Source organism: Eschrichtius robustus, chromosome 13 (genome assembly GCF_028021215.1).
Source record: "Eschrichtius robustus isolate mEscRob2 chromosome 13, mEscRob2.pri, whole genome shotgun sequence".
Classification (NCBI taxonomy): domain Eukaryota; kingdom Metazoa; phylum Chordata; class Mammalia; order Artiodactyla; family Eschrichtiidae; genus Eschrichtius; species Eschrichtius robustus.
The window spans coordinates 8102042-8120607 of NC_090836.1; the positions used below are offsets into that span (position 1 = coordinate 8102042).

Sequence of the window (18566 nt, forward strand, 5' to 3'; positions counted from 1 at the left end):
CCCTAGGGTGACCATAGCACTCATCTTTGTGCGTTATGTTCTCTCAAAGGTCACAGTGCTTCCTGTTCCGTCCCTGAAAACAGTTGCCTCACCTATTTTGTCATATATAGTGTTTTGGCTGAAGGTCAAGTCCCGTATCACTCTGTCATGGCTGGAAATAAAACTATATTAGTTTTTAATTAGTATGCTCTCCCTGTTTCTCTTCTCTTTCCTCTCTTCTGTCTTTATACATTCTATCTTGGTGACCTTATCTATTCTTGGAATTTCAATTCATTATCTAAATATTTTCTTTAACTTTTTATTAAGATTTCACCTATTAGAAATAAATTACTGACACTGTAGTATGTATTTATTTAATTTATTCCTCTTTATGGTTGGCTCTGCATATAAAAATAAGAGAACAAGGAGAAAAAATTTAATGGAATTTCTTACTCTGTGAAGGGTAAAGATTAGAGCACAACTGGGAGAATGTTTTGGGGAACACAGGTGTATGGCACATTCACAAAACATATGTCTGGGCAATAGCCCATTTCTCCCATGATTCCAGGCACATGCAAACCCACAGTCCATTTCTCTATCACATATCACTACCCAGAAGCTCCAAGAAACAATGAAATCGGTCCCATTTGGCATGCATCTATGTTCTCAAAAGGAAACAAAGCAAATATAAAATCTGAGATAAATTCATAGCTAGGAAACACTATCATTTTTATTTCAGTTTCCATAATTGAAATTGCTGAATTTAAGTGCAACGTTTCCTTGCTCAGTAGAATTAGGTGAGATGGGGAATCAATTTAATATGTACTTAATGAGCACCTAGAGAGGAGGTTAAATAAATAAAACAATAAAAAAAATCACAGTTCAGAATATTAATTTCTATAGGCAGCCCCAGAATTTACCCATTTCCTGAAAAGTTACTTCTGTTTTTGTCATGCTGAACCATTTTTTTTAAAAAAGCTTCAAGTTTCCTGCTAGCAGTTTAGAGATTGGGCTGTTTCCTCACTTACACGTCTCCTAACACTTGTATAATTTTACTCTCTCAACTGAATGTGAAAGGTATCAGATGAAGATGACTGACAATGCTATTTATTCCGTTTTAGAGCTTTCTACTGCATCCCAAGCCCAGAATGACTACAGACTGCAGCAAAAAGGTGAGTTAACCAATTTAGTATGGAAAACTGTCCATAGTCACCACAGGCTAAGGAATGAATGGGATGGAGAATATGTTTGGAGTAGAGGATGCAGAAAAACAGAGGGTAATTTGAGGAAATACCTTTGGTTCAGTCTGATGTCCAGAGTTGGACTATGAAAATTTGGTATATGGTTGAGTATCTGATCTTAGGTTTCAGGTAAATTGTTTTCTAACCATTCACTTCTATGATCTCATCTATGAAACACAAGCTGGGGCAATTGTCTTACTCTTTACTGCTTCTGAACTAAATAAAGCAAGAATTTTGTTGGGAGAACTTAATCTCTTTGGTAATGTTTGGAGCAACCTTGGACCAGCTGTGTGAGTTCTAGGCATCTCTGTTTTTCTGACAATGAAATGAGGAGAAGGCACTAATAATTTTGCTACTGGGTAATAGTAAGATTTTGTCAGAAGAGCAGCTAATTCATATAACTAGGTTTCCCCTCCACCACAGTGTTGCACCAGAATGGTGATAGGGGTAGGAAGAAGGTATTAAGAACACTACAGATTAGTAGACCCTGTGACTTTTTGGGAATTTGAAGATGAAACAAACCATTTTTACATAGAGCCCTGAGAAAATACTTTCTGAGACAGGCAGATAACTGTGTAAGTACCAAAATTAATATTTGATTTTATATCTTAGGCAGTAAACTCCCATAATGCATGTTCTTTAGTGTAGCTTCATAAGCTTTCTCTCTTTTTGCTTCATAGTCTTATTATTACAATTTTTAGTATTGTCCTTTGAAAGCACTGCTATAATTTGCTAAATCATTCTAGTATACTTAGACATTTAGAATTATTTCTATTACTATAAATTATACAGCATTTGACATTTTTACTTGTATATGTTTTTCCTTCTTTGGAGTTATATCTGTGCTAATTTCTAAAGAATAGAAATGTTAAGTCAAAAAGAATGTATATTTTATTTATTTGGCTGTGCCGGGTCTTAGTTGCAGCACGCGGGATCTTCGTTGTGGCCTGCAGGATCTTTTTTAGTTGTGACATGTGGGATCTAGTTCCCTGACCAGGGATCGAACCCGGGCCCCCTGCATTGGGAGTGCGGAGTCTTAGCCACTGGACCACCAGGGAAGTCCCCACATTTTAAAGTATAAGTGCAAGATCACACAACTGGTGATAAGTTGGAACTTGACTGTAATTATTTTGATTTCTAGGCAGGTGGTTTTTAATTTATATACCGTGCACATTGCACATTCTTATTTATTGCCAGTATGTTCATTCTGACACCAGCTTTGTGGAGCGCTCTACTTAGGAATGGGAAAATAGATTAGGAGCATTAAAACAATATTAAAAATCTCTTTACAAAAGTATTACATGCTCATTATAGGAAGTAGAGAAGCTATAAGAACATATATAAGAAAATAAAAATCACTAATAATTTTACAATGTGGTGATCATCACTATTACTATATTGATATATTTTTGCTTTTTTGTGCTGACTTTACTATAGTAAAGTACTCCACTAAGAAGCCTTTTTAAAAAAAAATAAATTTATTTATTTTATTTATTTATTTTTGGCTGCGTTGGGTCTTCGTTGCTGCATGCGGGCTTTCTCTAGTTGTGGCGAGCGGGGGCTACTCTTCGTTGCGGTGCGCGGGCTTCTCATTGCGGTGGCTTCTCTTGTTGCGGAGCACAGGCCCTAGGTGCGCAGGCTTCAGTAGTTGTGGCACGCGGGCTCAAGAGCGCAGGCTCAGTAGCTGTGGTGCACAGGCTTAGTTGCTCCGTGGCATGTGGGATCTTCCCAGACCAGGGATCGAACCTGTGTCCCCTGCACTGGCAAGTGGATTCTTAACCACTGTGCCACCAGGGAAGTCCCTAAGAAGCTTGTAATATGCATATTTTAAAAAATACATTAAAAATTTTAAATTTCACTTAATTTTTTGAATTGGATTGTGGTTACACATATACAACTATTTTTGATACTTTACATTTAGTGTAACATCTAAAATCAACATTTATTTCATTAAATATTCTTCTATAGTACAAATGTATTTTTTTATGTCACTAAAAATCAAGTGTTTTTGGATTTATCAGTCCAAATATTTATCATGCAGAACTCTCTCATTTTAAGGTATCTTTCACTGTGAATTTCTTTTAAGAAGTTCAAAATGCTTCATAGATACACACATCTACAGTATAATTTACCTAAAATTTAAATATGAAACTGAGGCCCAAATAGGCAGAATTATTTTCCAATTTCCAAATAAAGGTTACCAAATAAAGGAGTCAAAACTAGAACTTAAATATCTTACTTTATAGATTTTTGCTCTTCACCCTTAATTCTTACACTATCAGACTGTGAGACCGCCACAATTTTAAAATAAAAAATTGGGGTAAAAAATGTTCTATTTTCCAAATGAAAATAAAAATACCATTCTTAGCTATGCATTGTATGACACACAGTTAATATGAGGTAGTGTCCCACCCTTAAAGTTATCAACCTAAACTCATCGCTCTTCCAATTACAGCAGTTTCCAAAGCACTTTTGAGATATGTTATTTTATTTTCATTTAAATTGTATTTATTTCAATTCTGAATAGGTAATACATCATATAGTTCAAAATTCAAAAAGTACAGAAGAAAATAAAGTAAAAGGTCTTCCTCCTATCTCTGTCCCCATTGACCTATTTCCCCTCCCCAAGGCCAACAACGTTATCAGATGCATGTGTCTATTTTCAGAAATGCATATTAGCATACACTGTTTCACAGAAGACTGTTTTCTTAACTGTTTCCCTTAACTATATACCTTGAAAATCACTCCATATCTGTGAAAAATATCTTGTCTTTATTCTTTTGTTAAAATCTGCATATTCACTTTATGGTTATGTCAGAATGTATTTGACACATCTTTTATCGGTAGACATTTAAGTTGAATTCAGTCTTTTCCTCCTACTAATATTGTTGCCATGAGTAACCTGAAAAATATGACATTTTGTACATGTGTGAATGTCTGCAGGAAAAATTTCTCAAAGAGAAATTGCTGAGTCAAAAGGTAAATGCCTTTGTAATTTTGGGACACTGCCAAAGTGCCCTCCAAAGAGGTTGTTCCAATTTATATTCTCACCACTAAAGCATGAGACTGTGCAAGCTACAGTTTCAAAGGAAAAAGTATCTTTAACTTGGTAAGTAAAGTATGTTCCTTGATAAAGATAATGGTGGCTACCCTAGACTTCAGAGCGTGTCCCTGACAGATCCTGGAAAGGAATCATTAAGGCCTGGATCTCAGTTCCAACCAGGCTGAATTACTTCAAGATCCCAGATATCCTTCCCTGACCTTTTTTCCTTCAACTTTTATTCTGACTCAGGATTTTTCTTTGAATTCTATCCTTACAGCTTCTTCTTCAAGATCCCCTCTCTCTTACTACGTGGCAGTAGCGTTGGGGCTTCTGTGTGCCATTCTAGTGACTTTGCTGCTTTTCCAGTGGATTCTGTGCCGGGGTAAGTGCTAACTTGAACCAAAATTTGTGTTATAAAAGCAACATAACATAAGAGAAAATTTGAAAAATGAAGAACAGTCCCAACAAAATAAATCACCAACCACCATACACAGCATCTCCCAGGCATAGTCTTCTAGTCTTTGAGTACACGCGTTTGTGTAAGTATTTATTTTTTTTAACAGAATTTCAGTCAAGTCCTCTAAAATCTCCCTCACTCCACTTTTTTTTTTTTTCAATAAGGCTGGGTATAGTTCTGATCATAGTATTTTATCTGTTGTGTATGTATCACATGTGCTTATAATTTTGTGTATTGCTTTTTTTTTTTAACGTTTTTATTGTAGTATAATTGCTTTACAATGGTGTGTTAGTTTCTGCTTTATAACAAACTGATTGTGTATTGCTTTTTAATTTGATATTGTATCATAAACATTTTCCTACCTACTACCATATTTAGTATGAAAATCAAATTGTAATTATAATATTGTGTTTAACTTTTCATATAATAGATGTATCATAATTTAATTAAACCTATTCTAATTTTTTTTCCATTTACTGAGCTTTCACATGTTCTAAAATGAACTTTTCTAGATTTAGTTCTTCTAAGTCCTTAAATATGATGATCCAGAGAGGCTTCTGTTTTTGTTTCACAATCCAAAGTCCTAACTTAGGTTTTGTTATCTGGGGATGATTGTTAGTGACAGGTTTGACAGACTTTATTAATTAGGATTCTAAGGGTTCAGTCCTAGGACCTCTATCTCAGACCCAAGTCCTACTTTTGACAGAAGGAGACTCCTAGGGAAGTTGGGAATTTCTCCTTCAGTCTGGGTAAGGTCACAGTTGTATGGAAAAAGCACAGATCTATAAGGCATCAACTTTATAGCTCGATCTCCAGAATACTATGTTGCCCCCATGCCAGGCCTTCCTACAGAAAGGTTATCTAATCTTTACATTAAAAAGGACTACTTTCCCCACTTTTTAACTCCCAAATCTAGAATAGATATATAATCTACTCTGCAATTATGTACCTACACATGTGCTCACTTGACAGAATGGCTCACACTTGCCTGTTGTGGAATTGTGCTTATGGTGGGTTTATACAAATGTGTTTCGTGGAAGTAGAAAATCAATAGAATTATGGAATTTTGGTTGAAATTACCTCAAAAGCTTATTCAGTTCCCTTTCATTTTCACAGAACTATAACCCAACCATTTTACAGGAATGAGAGTGTTCTGTATTTAAAAGCTCTCAGTGAGGAGAATTGTATCACTTTTCACTTTAGCATCTGACATCCTTCTCTCTCAGGAAATCTTTTTTTTTAATATGTAGAATAAATTATTTTTGCTGAAGTATCAGTCTTTTATCCATTTTACAGTGAATTTTAGCCCGTTTGTGATAAAAAAAAACTCAAACAACCTTTCATTCTAGTTAAGTTTGCTTTTCTAGTTTCTGTCCTTTTCTTTGCACTATTATGGAGTGTCAGATTGAGGTTGGATATTCTAAAAGATTCCGCCTGATTTAAGCAATGTACATTATGCAGTTACACAATGTATGCACTGAGTCTATATAAATAGTACACTGATACATTCATGGAAATACACAGTTATTTTATCTGTTGTGTATATATCACACGTGCATAATGATCTCTAGCACAAGTAAGGGACTCGCCTCCCAGTCCTCAGCCAGATTGCACCCATTTCCTTCCCTGTTCCTTCACATCCTTGCTTAGTGGAATGTATAGTAGTAGTTACAGAGGGTTGGACATTGTGAGGTATTTAATTTGAGGCCATGCATTGCACATTTCTCTAACCCTTAATCTGAAAGGCAGTGGGGAGGGAAGACATTTTACCTCCGATTTCACTGCCAAGACTGAGTGATACATAAAGATGTGACCCAGGTGCTCTTTCTTTCCAGGTTCCAAGTTCTCCACTTGTGCCAGCTGTCCTAGCTGCCCAGACCTCTGGGTGAGGTACGGTGACCATTGTTATTACTTCTCAGTGGAAGAAAAGAACTGGAATTCTAGCCTGGAATTCTGCTTAGCCAGAGATGCACATCTCCTTATGTTTAAAGACAACCAGAAAATGGTAAATGCAAGCATTTAGCAAATGTAGGCTGTTTCGTTGGTGAGTGCTGTTCCAATGTATCATGTATCCTCTTTTGGGAGCAAAAGGAATATTATTTCCTTTCCCTCTCCTTTTTTCTGTCTTTCCCTTCTTTCCCCCTCTTCTGCCCCTGCCTTCTTCCCTCTCCTTCCCCTTTCCCTGCCTCACCCAACAACCCTCAGTTATAGACCTAGACGCTTGCATAGGCGTGTATGCGTATATGTGTGGGTAATGGAGGTGAAAGCATGGTGAGTATTACAGAAAGGAATTAGACCAGAAATACAGGTCTAGTTAAAAGAAAGCATTAGATCCAGAAACATATGGGTCTAATAATAAAGAGGCAGCAGATTCCTAAGCGAGAGCTGGTGGAACTTGGGAGGGAGGGGAAGAGAGATAGCATGGGGACAAGGAGGCATGGCAAGGACTTAAATTCCTTCTTTATAACGTTCTCCCTTCATACATTGGAATCCAGTAAGTTGTAGGCTAGGAAACAGCTGGGGTTGTGGGGAGGGCATGGGGAAGAAGCAGTTCCAGAAGGATGAGAAAGAAGGAAGGAAAGTGTGTGTGTGTGTGTGTGTGTGTGTGTGTGTGTGTGTGTGTGTGTGTGTGTGACTTTAAACTCCTTGCCGAGCTGAGCTGATGGGCTCCACTTCCTACCGGACTCTTAGATCCTTCCTGTCCAGCCAGCGGTCAGGAGGAGAGCTCTGTATTAATTCTAGAGCATCTCAAAGGAACATAAGGAGTTGACATCCTGAGGTAACCTGGTACAAAAATCAATCACATTCTAACTTGTCAACTTAAATAATGTGTACAAGGAAAATAAGGAATCCTAGTTAGGTTTTTGTGCTAATTTCATGATGGTTTTTGTGTTTTGATATTGCTTTACATCTTCTTTTTGGAGTAGAATCACAGAGAAGAGTTTGTTAAGAATTCAACTATATTAACATCCCTTGGGGAAATTCTGAGAGGTAATTAATTACTCTAAAGCAGTTGGGGAGAACATATAGTCTGTAAATTCTGTAACTTCCTATTTTAAGAGAAGATTAAAGCATCTAGATTCTTGTTGTCTGTCAAAAGAATACTCATTCCTTTGAAATTCTGCATAGAATCTAACTTCAAATCAGTCCACCTCTGTAACTTACTTTTCCTTTATGCCTTTTGTAAACTAGGTGGCAGAGTGCACTGGGGTCTGTTCATTAGACATATGAAATTGTGGTTTTATGGCATCTAGTAATAATAACCTTGCTTTCTGGATCTCTTTGCAGCAACTCCTATTCTCATTCTGATATAGCCGCATCTAAGTTCTTGGGCTGACTGAACTCAATAGCAGAAGTGAGCAAAGAGCTTGAAATACTATTGGGCAAATACTGATAAACAGAGTAGTGAGTCATAATGCAAGATACTGCCTCAGAGATTGTGGTGTAGCAGCTACTGCAATTGCCCAGTGTGGTAATGAGAGATGAGGCACTGGGTATCTGGGAGATGGGGATATTTCTGTTTCTCTGAGGCCCCCTGGAGGAATGGATGAGTATTAAAGGATTTTGTCTTTCCATTCTTTCTTTACTTGCTCTAAATCCTGCTCTACTGTTGAGTAAGCTGAACAGAGTTTAGCTGCGTTTCCAAAACTGGTTTATTTTCTCTTAAGACCCCTTGGTTCAAGTCAGTACTGGAGAGGATATCCTACCCTCTCAGTAGAATATCCCTGAGATATTTGATAGCAACTACAGATAAGTCTTGCTTCTGACTTTCCTGTGGAATTTTGCTTGGTTCTCCGGCCTAATTCTTTTTCTCGCCCACAGTTTTTATCAGATCCTGTAGAACCAACTTGACTTATATCTGATTTGCTGACTCTCTTGTACTAGTGTTGTTATTCTTTTGTTCTCATGGCAAGATTTATATACTATTTTAAGATATGCTTGCTATTCCTAGTATCATACTTAGGTCTAAACAGCTACCCAAAAAGCATATGGGTCTATTAAAACTGAAGTTTTCTAACTGACATTCCACTGGTGGAGAATACTGCTAGGGAATTAGGCTGCTATATGCTAAAGGCTGCAAGGCTATCAGAAGTGTCCCTCTTATGCTGTTAAATAGTTCTTTTGGGACTTCCCTGGTGGCGTGGTGGTTAAGACTCCACGCTTCCAATGCAGGGGGCCCAGGTTTGATCCCTGGTCAGGGAACTAGATCCCACATGCATGCTGCAAGTAAGAGTTCACATGTCACAACTAAGGAGCCCACGTGCTGCAACTAAGAAGTCCGCATGCCACAACTAAAGATCCCGCGTGCTGCAACTAAGACCCGGTGCAGCCAAAATACATAAAATAATAAATAAATAAGATACATAACTATAGTCCACCTCTATCTTAGATCAGTTATAGCAAAATTTATAGTAAAAATAATAAAAATAGAAGCTACCATGTGTTGAGCACTTGCTATGTGATTGTATTCTATTATTCTTAATCTTCACAGCATATCCTATGAAGTAGAATTCAACCTCTCCATTTCATTACTGAGTGAATAAAATTCAGAAGAGTTAATGAGCAAGTCCAAGGCTACAAATCTGGCAGAGCCAAACTTTTTTCAGAGCCAGATTTTAAACTCTGCATCAACCCACCTTTTAAAGTCTTACAGAAATACTGTTTGACAGCTTCCAGAATCCACCTCATGCATGCTGAAAAATGAGATAACTTTTCCAATTATTTGTCTTCCAGTGCCTATTCTTTTCTATAGTCGTTTAGAAAATTATTTGATTTGAATCTGGAATGTGTACTATATGGCCCTTGGGATTTAAATATTTTTAAAATAGTGAGGTGTTATTATCTTATTATCTCTTTTTTCTGTCTTGGAATTCAAGATCTATTTTATTTTTGAGAAAATAAAAACAAAATTGAAATTGAGTGCTTTGTTATTTCCTCAGCGTTCTGTTTATGTTACGGCACCTCTGCCCTTTGTTGCTCTTCTTGCTCTTTGAATTTATCTTTAGATCTTTAGATATGTTCACATTCTTGATTTTTGTTGTCATTTTTCCCCCCACATAGCTAAATTTATTTTGGATGTTAGCTTTTCTTTCTTATAGTTGGAGGTGTGTTATTTTAAAATATATGTTGACTAGAGAGTTCCCCGCGGAAATACTTTGGTTGCTTTACATCTATCCTGATGCTCCTCACCCCATAACATCTTTCTTCCTCATTATCATAATTTGAGATTATATCATTAGACTTTATGGTTTAACAGTCTCTCATTCAACTTGAACCATCGTCCCTGTTAGAGTTCATGACTTTCGGATTGTCCCTATCTACTCCCTGAAATTTCGATATTGTCTTTTCTTGTATTTAGGGTTTACATCTAATTATTTCCAAGGTTTCCTTCTGTGGATACTGCAGTACAAACGCTATGGTAAGATGGTTACTTTTCCCCATAATTTAAAGTCGATTCAGGTGATGGAAAGAGCTTAGTTTCTTTCAGACAGTCATGAGTTTGTTTTTACTAAATTACTTACTAGCTATGTGAGCTTCAGCAATTTTCTTAACCTCTTTGACTCTCAGTTTCCTCATGTACCAAGTGGAGAAAAAGATTTCCAGAATTGTTACAAATATTAAATGAGAAAATCTATGTGAAATTTTTTTTTAACATAGTAGAAATCACTTAATTTTAGTTTTTCTTCTTTTCCACTTTAACTAATTCTCCTTGACACTCAAAATAAAGCCCAGAGTCAAAATAACTTTTGTTTTTCTCTTCTGTCTCACAGGATGTGAAATTTCAGTAAAATACGTATCAAAAGTAAATTATTATTTGTTGAATTGAGTAGTTCCCTTATGAGGAAATCTGAAATGATATGTCAGAAGATTGGACTAAATGGCTGGAAACACATGGTAGATGGTAGAAGAACTGTTTTACTGGAGGTCTTTGTAGTCTGGTAATGTGTGTGCCTTTTGTCATCCTCCCTTCATAAACGGATCAAACAGCCATTATGAACTTCACCCCAAAGCATACATCTGTAGGTACCTTAGGATATTTCTCACTACCTTTTATTTTTAGCTTAAAAAAATTGTGGTAAAACATGAATAACATAAAACTTACTGTTTTAACAATTTCCAAGTATACAATTAAATGGCATTAAGTATATTCACATTGTTGTGCAGCTGTGACCACTATTCATCTCCAGAATTTTTTTCATCATCCCAAACAGAAACTCTGTACCCACTGAACAGTAACTCCCTATCCCCCCTCCCCCCAGCCCCTGGTGACCACTCTTCTTTGTCTCTCTGAATTTGCTTATTATGTCCTTTTATAAATGGCTTATTTTATTTAGCATGTTTTCGGGTTCATCTGTGCTGTAGCAGGTATCAGAATTTCATTCCTTTTTATGCCTGAATAATATTCCATTATATGGATAGGACCACATTTTGTTTACACATTCACCTGTTGATGGACAGTGTTTCACTATCTTTTTTTCCTTTCATAATTGAAATTGTATTTTTTGTTTTGAGGATTAGTATACAGAAATTTAAATTTGCACACAATTCTTAACATACGTACCAAAAATCTAAAAAATCATGTAATTGTGATTCTTTTCTGAACAGTTATCCCAGTGACTCTCCAGTTTAAAATCTGGAGGCAAGCTTTTCTTAACAGGATATCAAGTACCAATGCCTTCAAGTGTTGATGCACTGTTACATCATAAGTCCCACTGATTCACAGTTTAATATCATATACACTATGTATGAATTTTCAGTTGTCCACAGAACATTAACAAAGTTACTAGGAAAACTGGGCTACCTCCACTAAAGATGTTACAGAGTACACAAAATTCTGACAGGGAGAGCCCGGATCAAGGAGTGGTTTTCTTTAGGAAACAATTCTACCAAAACCAACGGGAGAATAAAAGTAATTCACAGTGTTCAAGACATATTAAATGCACGACTGACTCCAAATTGCCATTTAGTATGCTTTGTATTAGAGGGTGTCAAAACTACCCCCATCTATGGAATGTTAAGCTGACACCCAAGACAATCAAAGCCCCTGTATGCAATATCCCACTATTTTCTGGTGAGACCGCCCAAAAATAAACAACCAGCAAATGATTTCACCTCTTAAATTAAAACATTTAGCACTTAAAAAATGGGATGAGGTGGGATTCCCTCCTTCTTAAAAATGTGTCTAGAGCTACTAAAAAATTTGCATTTACGAAATACTTGATAAAAATATTCCTCTGGATTGTACAAGAAGGGAGACAGGGACCACTGATAAGGCCGGGTGTATGATATTAATCAGACTTGGCTTCTTTCTCTCCTGCTTCATCAGAGGCTGGGCTCTCCTCGTTTTTAGTTTCTCGGTTTTCTGCAGGTAAATCTTCGACCTGTTTTCCTTTTGCTCCTCTTTCTCCTTTTGTTTGCACTTTTTCTGTCTGAAGATTTACCCTTTCTTGCCGCCTTTTTTGGCTTCCACTGTGGTTTCCACTTCTGCAGGAGCAGATTAGCTGACAACCTTGCCGATCTCTTGGGCTCCTGCTTCGCTGCTCCCTCGGCGGAGCCGACCTTTTTCCTGGGCATCGCGGGGGAGGGCGCGTGCTGGGTGCCTGTGGGCAGCAGCGCCCCGAGAGCCCTAGCGAAGCTGGGCTGAGGGTCCTCCTGCCGCCCGAGCTGCCGGGAGCGCAGCGTTTCACTCTCTTTTTAAAGGGAGTGTTCCGGTTTACAGAGCAAGGCTTACGAACTTTTAGTATTGTGAGCATACACAAAATTACAGGGAAAATTCTTACCAGTATTAAATTCTAGTAATTTGTGGCCTGTCACGTTTTCCTTAAATCTATTAATGTATCTGCATGTTTTTATATGATAGTAATCAATGTTTACATACTGTAGGATATATCTGAAAGGTCTGGAAACATAGGATCAACTTATTTTTAAATAGTATGTTAGTTACGTTTTCAAGTACTATGCTCAATGTGTTTTTATTCAACCTTCTGACACGTTTTCAAGTGAAATACCTCTAAATTTAAAGCAACAGATCTAATCGATTTTAGACTTTATGGGTGCTCTGTACTGTACTTTTTTTCCCCCCTAATTAATAACTACATGTATTGTTTTAAATACTTCACCTGAAAAGGTGTCTGGAGATTGAAGAAAAAAATGTAAATGATATTATTTGAAAGTATGCTAGTTAAAAGTACATATTTACCCTAGGTTTCTAGGCTTTTTGGACACCACGTATTTATGTTTTGCTTTTATCACATAGCATTATTTCATTCCTTTTTTTCCCAAACATTAAATTATTTTAGATATTTACCTTTAAAAATTCTGTATTATTCTATTATTGCTTAACTGTTTTCATATTCCTAGACAAAGTTTTGCTTATTTCCAATTTTTATGCAGCTACAAGCATATTTATATGAATTACTTTTCGTGCGGTTAGTTCTTCAGTATATAGTCCCTGAAATTAAGTTAGCCAATCAAAGACATGTCCAGTTTAGTAGCTTTGATATTTTATTAGTGTATCTCCATATGGATTGAAATATCTTAGATATATCCTATAAACCATGTTAATTTTGGAAGTTTAAGGAGCATGTTCTATACCTTAGTAATATTTTAATTACAATTTAAAAATATTGCCTGCAAAAGCGTGTGTGTGTGTGTGTGTGTGTGTGTGTAAGTCATAAATATTGACCTTAAAAATAAAATGGAAAGAAAAAAGTGTACCTGATTTCATTCGTTTGGGTTCTGTCTTCATCTTGCTTTTAGGCTTTACATTTTTCTCTCTAAAATATAACCAACATTACTAATTCTAAAGTGACATAACACCTCATTGCTCTAGTTCACAGTCTCTCTGGAGTACAAGGGTTCTGAGGGAACACCCTTGCAACAAACACCTTTGTTTATGCTTTTATGCTGCTTCTACAGTCATACACACACACACACACACACACACACACACACTATCCATGAGTACTAGAACATAGATAACTGCACTCTGGTTTTTTTTTTTTTTTTTTTTATTAATAAGGCAAAGCTGGTTGTTTTTTTGTTTTTGTTTTTTTAATTAATTAATTAATTTTGGCCGTGTTGGGTCTTCGTTTCTGTGCGAGGGCTTTCTCTAGTTGCGGCAAGCGGGGGCCACTCTTCATCGCGATGCGCGGGCCTCTCACTATCGCGGCCTCTCTTGTTGCGGAGCACAGGCTCCAGACGCGCAGGCTCAGTAGTTGTGGCTCACGGGCCTAGTTGCTCCGCGGCATGTGGGATCTTCCCAGACCAGGGTTCGAACCCGTGTCGCCTGCATTGGCAGGCAGATTCTCAACCACTGTGCCACCAGGGAAGCCCTGCGCTCTGGTTTTAAAGACTTCTTTCAAGTGGGATGATTTTCAAGTGAAAGTGATATTGTAAAAATTTGCACTGTCCAGCCTCACCAGTGAGAAGTAGCAAACTGGCATGATTATGTGATGTAGAATTGTATGGGTCTTGAGAGTAGCAGTTAAGTGTAGGGTTGGAGTTTGTAAGTGAGTATTATCTAATCCTAGCTCTTCAGACTCTAATTGAGGTTTTTGAGCAAGTCTTTATTCATTTCTGTGTTTTATTAGCTGTCATTCTTCCCCTTGAAATGAGGAGAAGAAAGAAATGGACAGTTTTTCTTATAATTCCAGTGGAAGAGTGAGGAAAACCTCATTTTTTCCTAATTTAAATTATCATTTTAAGCAAGTTGTTTAAGAAATGCATGAAAAGTTTTGAGCTGTTCTGAAAATTAGGATGTCATTTCATCGATCCTACCCAGCCTTTACTCTTCAGCCTACCTCCCTACCCCAACATACATAATTAAGTACTTGATGGGAGTAAAGGATGCAGAGTTTGTGTTCAAAAGGTTTTAATCTCTTGCAGCATAAGAATTGACTCTATATTCTTTAATTCTATAAATATTATTGAACATAACTTCATGTATTTTTCTAGGTGCTGAAGATACAGTGGTAAGCAAGAGTTCTTGCTATTATGGTGTTATATTTTAGTAAGAGGAAAGACAGACAACAAACAAACAAATATAGTGACATGTGCTTTGAAGAGAGTGGAATGGTGGGTTATGTTAGTGAATGTAGGTGCTGCTATAGATTGGCCAATTACGCAAGACTTCTCGAGGAGATAGCAGCTGAGCTGAGACCTAGACCTGAATGGTAGCCATGTGAAAATCTAGGAGAAGGGTATTCCGGGCAGAAGGAAAGATATGTAAAGACCCTAAAGTAAAAGTGACCTTGGTGTGTTAAAAGAACAAAAAGAAGGCTCATGTCTCTGGAAACTAGTAAGTAAATAAGTGGTTGGCAGGGGCTAGATCATGTAAGACCTTGTAATACATAATAGGGATTTTAGATTTCATTCTGTGTGAAAAGGGAAACCAATGGAGAGCATTAATCAGGGGCACAGTGTAATCTTATTTATTACTGGAAAGGATGAGCCTGATATAATGCAAAAGCTTAGCACTAGGAGAGAAAACTTGGATGCTTATTTAGTAAGGAACCTTGGGTAAACCCCTTCACCCATGTGAACCCGTTTTCTCTTCTGCAAGATGAGGATGATAATATTTGCCTACCTTCCAGGTTGTCAATAATTTTATAGCTGGAAAAAATCCTAGAAAATATCTAAGCTAAATCCTCATAAGGAAACTAAGGCTCAGCCAGATTAAGCAATTTGTTCATTTTCCAATGGCAGGAACAGAGCAAGTGGTAGACTCAGGTAAATTGTTTTTTTGTTTCGTCTTCCTAAATGCCATACTGTAAATCCAGCATTTCAAATGAAATTAGGAATGAATGCAGAGGGATTTTGTAAACCTTAAAGTACCATACAAATGTAAGACATAATTGTTTTCAGGATACTCTATCCGGAGAGAACAAAGCTATCACAGGAGATAGATTATTGGGGAAGGAAGTGTTGATAAACAAGAACTGATTTTTCAAATGCTTCATCTAGAAGCCACCACAGCCTTGTGTCCTGGCTTGCAGACAGCTGCCCTCTCGTTGTGTCCTCATGTGGTGGAGAGAGATTGAGCTCTGGTGTCTTCTTATAAGGACACTAATCCCATCATTAGTGTGGTCCCCACCCTCATGACCTCACCTGATCCTAATTACTTCCCAAAGGCTCTACTTCCAAATACCACATTGTGGTGTCAGAGCTTCAACATATGAATTTAGGGGGAACACAAACATTCAGTCCATAATAATGGTGTGAGAGAGGGTGTAAGGAATAACGGCTTGACCATGACACTAAATCTCTTCTATGACTTTCTGCATTTTTCTCACCTTTCTTCATCTTCTTCAACCTCTCCCTTAGTTCCCGCTCCGAAATTTCCTCAGTCAGGACTTTTACTGGGTTGGTCTGAGAAACAATTCTGGCTGGAGGTGGGAAGATGGATCAGCCTTAAACGCCTCAAGGTAAGAGAAGAAAAAACAAAAAAGAAAAGGGGAAGAGAAATTATGTCTGGGGAAATAGATCAAGGATAGTAGATGGAGAGGAGAGGAAAGGGTGAGGAAAGGAAATAGGAAGCAAGGAAGGAAATAAACAGTGGATAAGGGCAAAAAAAAAAAAAAAGGATGACATTTTAAAGAGAGGATAATGAGCAATTTTTATTCTGCTGTTTTGGGAGCTGAGAGAAGTGAGGTCTGAATAGGAGAAAGAATTTGCTCACTTTTTATCCCTTCATGCCTTAGAACTCGTTTACTCTGCATGTCACCTTAAGTGATTGATTTTTCTGGTTTCTTACAGAATATTTTCAAACAGCTTGGTACAGAAGTGTGGTACCATCAGCAAAAGTGGTCTCCAAGCCTCTAGCTGTGAAGTTGCTTTACCGTGGGTCTGTAAGAAGGTCAGACATTGATGAATGGTCAGTCTGTCATGTGGCTCCCTAAAAAGAGGGAGCTGGCCTCTGGATGTCAGGTTAGTCATGGGTACATATTTAGTGAGTGCTACCCTTCTAGGATATGCATTAGATGTGAGATTAATGCTGCCTCCCTGGGATTGATGGTTTCTTGCTGGACTTTCTGAGAGTATTTAGATATTATCTTAACAATTTAAAGACTGGATGTAGGCAAATTTGTGAAATAGATGTGCCTTTAGTATTTCTCACTCTAGTGACTAAGGTTGCCTCCTTCAACGCCATCATCTCTGTCAAAAATGTACTTTTTCTACGTTATATTCTGAGCTCGGCTGATGAAATCTGTGCAGTTATGTACTATTGCCAATGTTCTAGAGGGTTTTTATGTGTGCCAGTGGGTTGACATGCTACTCCTCGCTGATAATATATTTTTATCCTAACAGTGGTCCTTTGCAGATAAAGCTTTATTCTAAAGAATGATGCTAATGGTGAGAAAATAAGCTGTGGAAGGTGAATGAGAGCAGGGTGGTGCTTTGATTCTCAGCTCTTCACACTTCCTCAAAGAGCTGGCCTTGACGGAATTTAGTTTTTCTGAGAACACACAGGTGTGGTTGAATAAACCAATGTGTGACTGTCTTTTCCATGTTTTGAATGTGATTTGCACATTAATTTCACAATAGTGGTCAATCTGGTAAGGCATTTTTACAGAGGAAAATTTACAGAAGCAGTTTATGAGGTTGATCCCCCAATTATTTTTGGCACAAATTCCTCAAAAATGAGAAAAACTTTATTATTTCTCCTTAGTAAGGTTGGGCATAGATAAGGAGGCAAGGTGTTGTTTAAAGATATAGGAGGGAGTGATGAAGGAAACCATAATTCTGTACTGTTGATGACACTGGATTGTGATGTTTACTTGTCTTTCCCTTTTGTATTTTTAGGACATGGGCTGTATCTTATCCACCCTTGTATCCCAAACACCTAAAATAGTGTTTGCTTGTATCAGTGAATATTCAATACCTGAATGGATAAATAAAAAAATAAGAATTAAAAAATTCTTATTCTAGTTGTTTCTATTAGCCCACGAGTTAATTAGGGGAAAGTGAGCAAAAAACACCGTGTATCCGAATCCTCCCTTAACCCTACTCATGTGAGCATTCAATAGCTGGCTCTAAGAAGGCAGAGGACCAGTTTAATCTAGATATGGTCAACACTAGATACATATATGTTTGGGAACAACACCCTTTATTCGGCACTAGAGACACTGTGTACAGCACTAGTCCTGGAGCCCATGCCATGAGGATACTGAGGGACAACTGTGTAATGTTCGTAGAAGGAAGTAGTGGAAACAAATTTCTATCTCCTTATAATCTCTTACCTTTGGTTCTGGGGCTGAGGGGTATCTCTTGGTTATGCATATAATGGTGGTGACTCCCACTTGGTTAAGGATGTCATGATTCTGATTCCATTTCGTCCTTGGCTTGGCAACTACTGGGTGCACAGTGCATTTACTTACTCAAAGAGAAGCACAGGAGTACAGCATTCACTTAAATCCTCCCCTGAACAGATGGGATGTGGACAGCTTTCCTCTGTGTCTAGGGTTCTGTCCTCTTGTAAGGCTTTTTGCCACCTGTCATCAGAGCTGGGGCTAGTTCCTCACTGTTTGTCTCCCTTAAGGATGTTACATTAGAAATAGCTTGTTTCCTAGTCAACCTGGACTCTTGTCCATTTTGTTTTTTTGCTATATTATTGTACTTTAGTAAATAATTTTTGGACCATAGGTGCAGGGATTAGAGTTCATCAAACCATCCCTATCAGTTCATGTACGCCCCTCTCAAGTTCTGTTCACCTTCTCCTTTTTCCTGTATCCCTGCTTCCATTCCTCTTTCTTCCACAGGAATATACTTTGATGTTTGATACATTCCTTGAGCTTATTTGTATCCTTAAAAAATATGTAGTTTTAGTCTTTGTTTCATATTTAAT

At 37.5% G+C, this 18566-nt stretch overlaps 1 protein-coding gene and 1 pseudogene across 5 annotated transcripts in view; one reads left to right on the forward strand and one right to left on the reverse strand.

The window, feature by feature from the left end:
• Positions 1-1069: 1069 nt before the first annotated feature.
• Positions 1070-18566, forward strand: part of KLRG1 (killer cell lectin like receptor G1) — a 181243-nt gene continuing 163746 nt past the window's right edge. For 3 of the 5 annotated variants that reach the window (XR_011075912.1, XR_011075910.1, XR_011075911.1), the window contains exons 1-5: positions 1070-1151; positions 4541-4645; positions 6556-6725; positions 16046-16146; positions 16478-16648. Coding sequence is in view for 1 of the 5 variants with exons in the window: in XM_068559746.1 (XP_068415847.1) it covers positions 1070-1151; positions 4541-4645; positions 6556-6725; positions 16046-16146; positions 16478-16589 (570 nt within the window). In the remaining 4 variants the exon portion in view is untranslated. Of the gene's footprint in view, positions 1152-4540; positions 4646-6555; positions 6726-16045; positions 16147-16477; positions 17606-18566 lie in introns of those variants that run through there. The other 2 variants (XR_011075909.1, XM_068559746.1) reach the window with 2 other exon arrangements.
• LOC137775561 (non-histone chromosomal protein HMG-14 pseudogene) lies at positions 12010-12295 on the reverse strand (annotated as a pseudogene).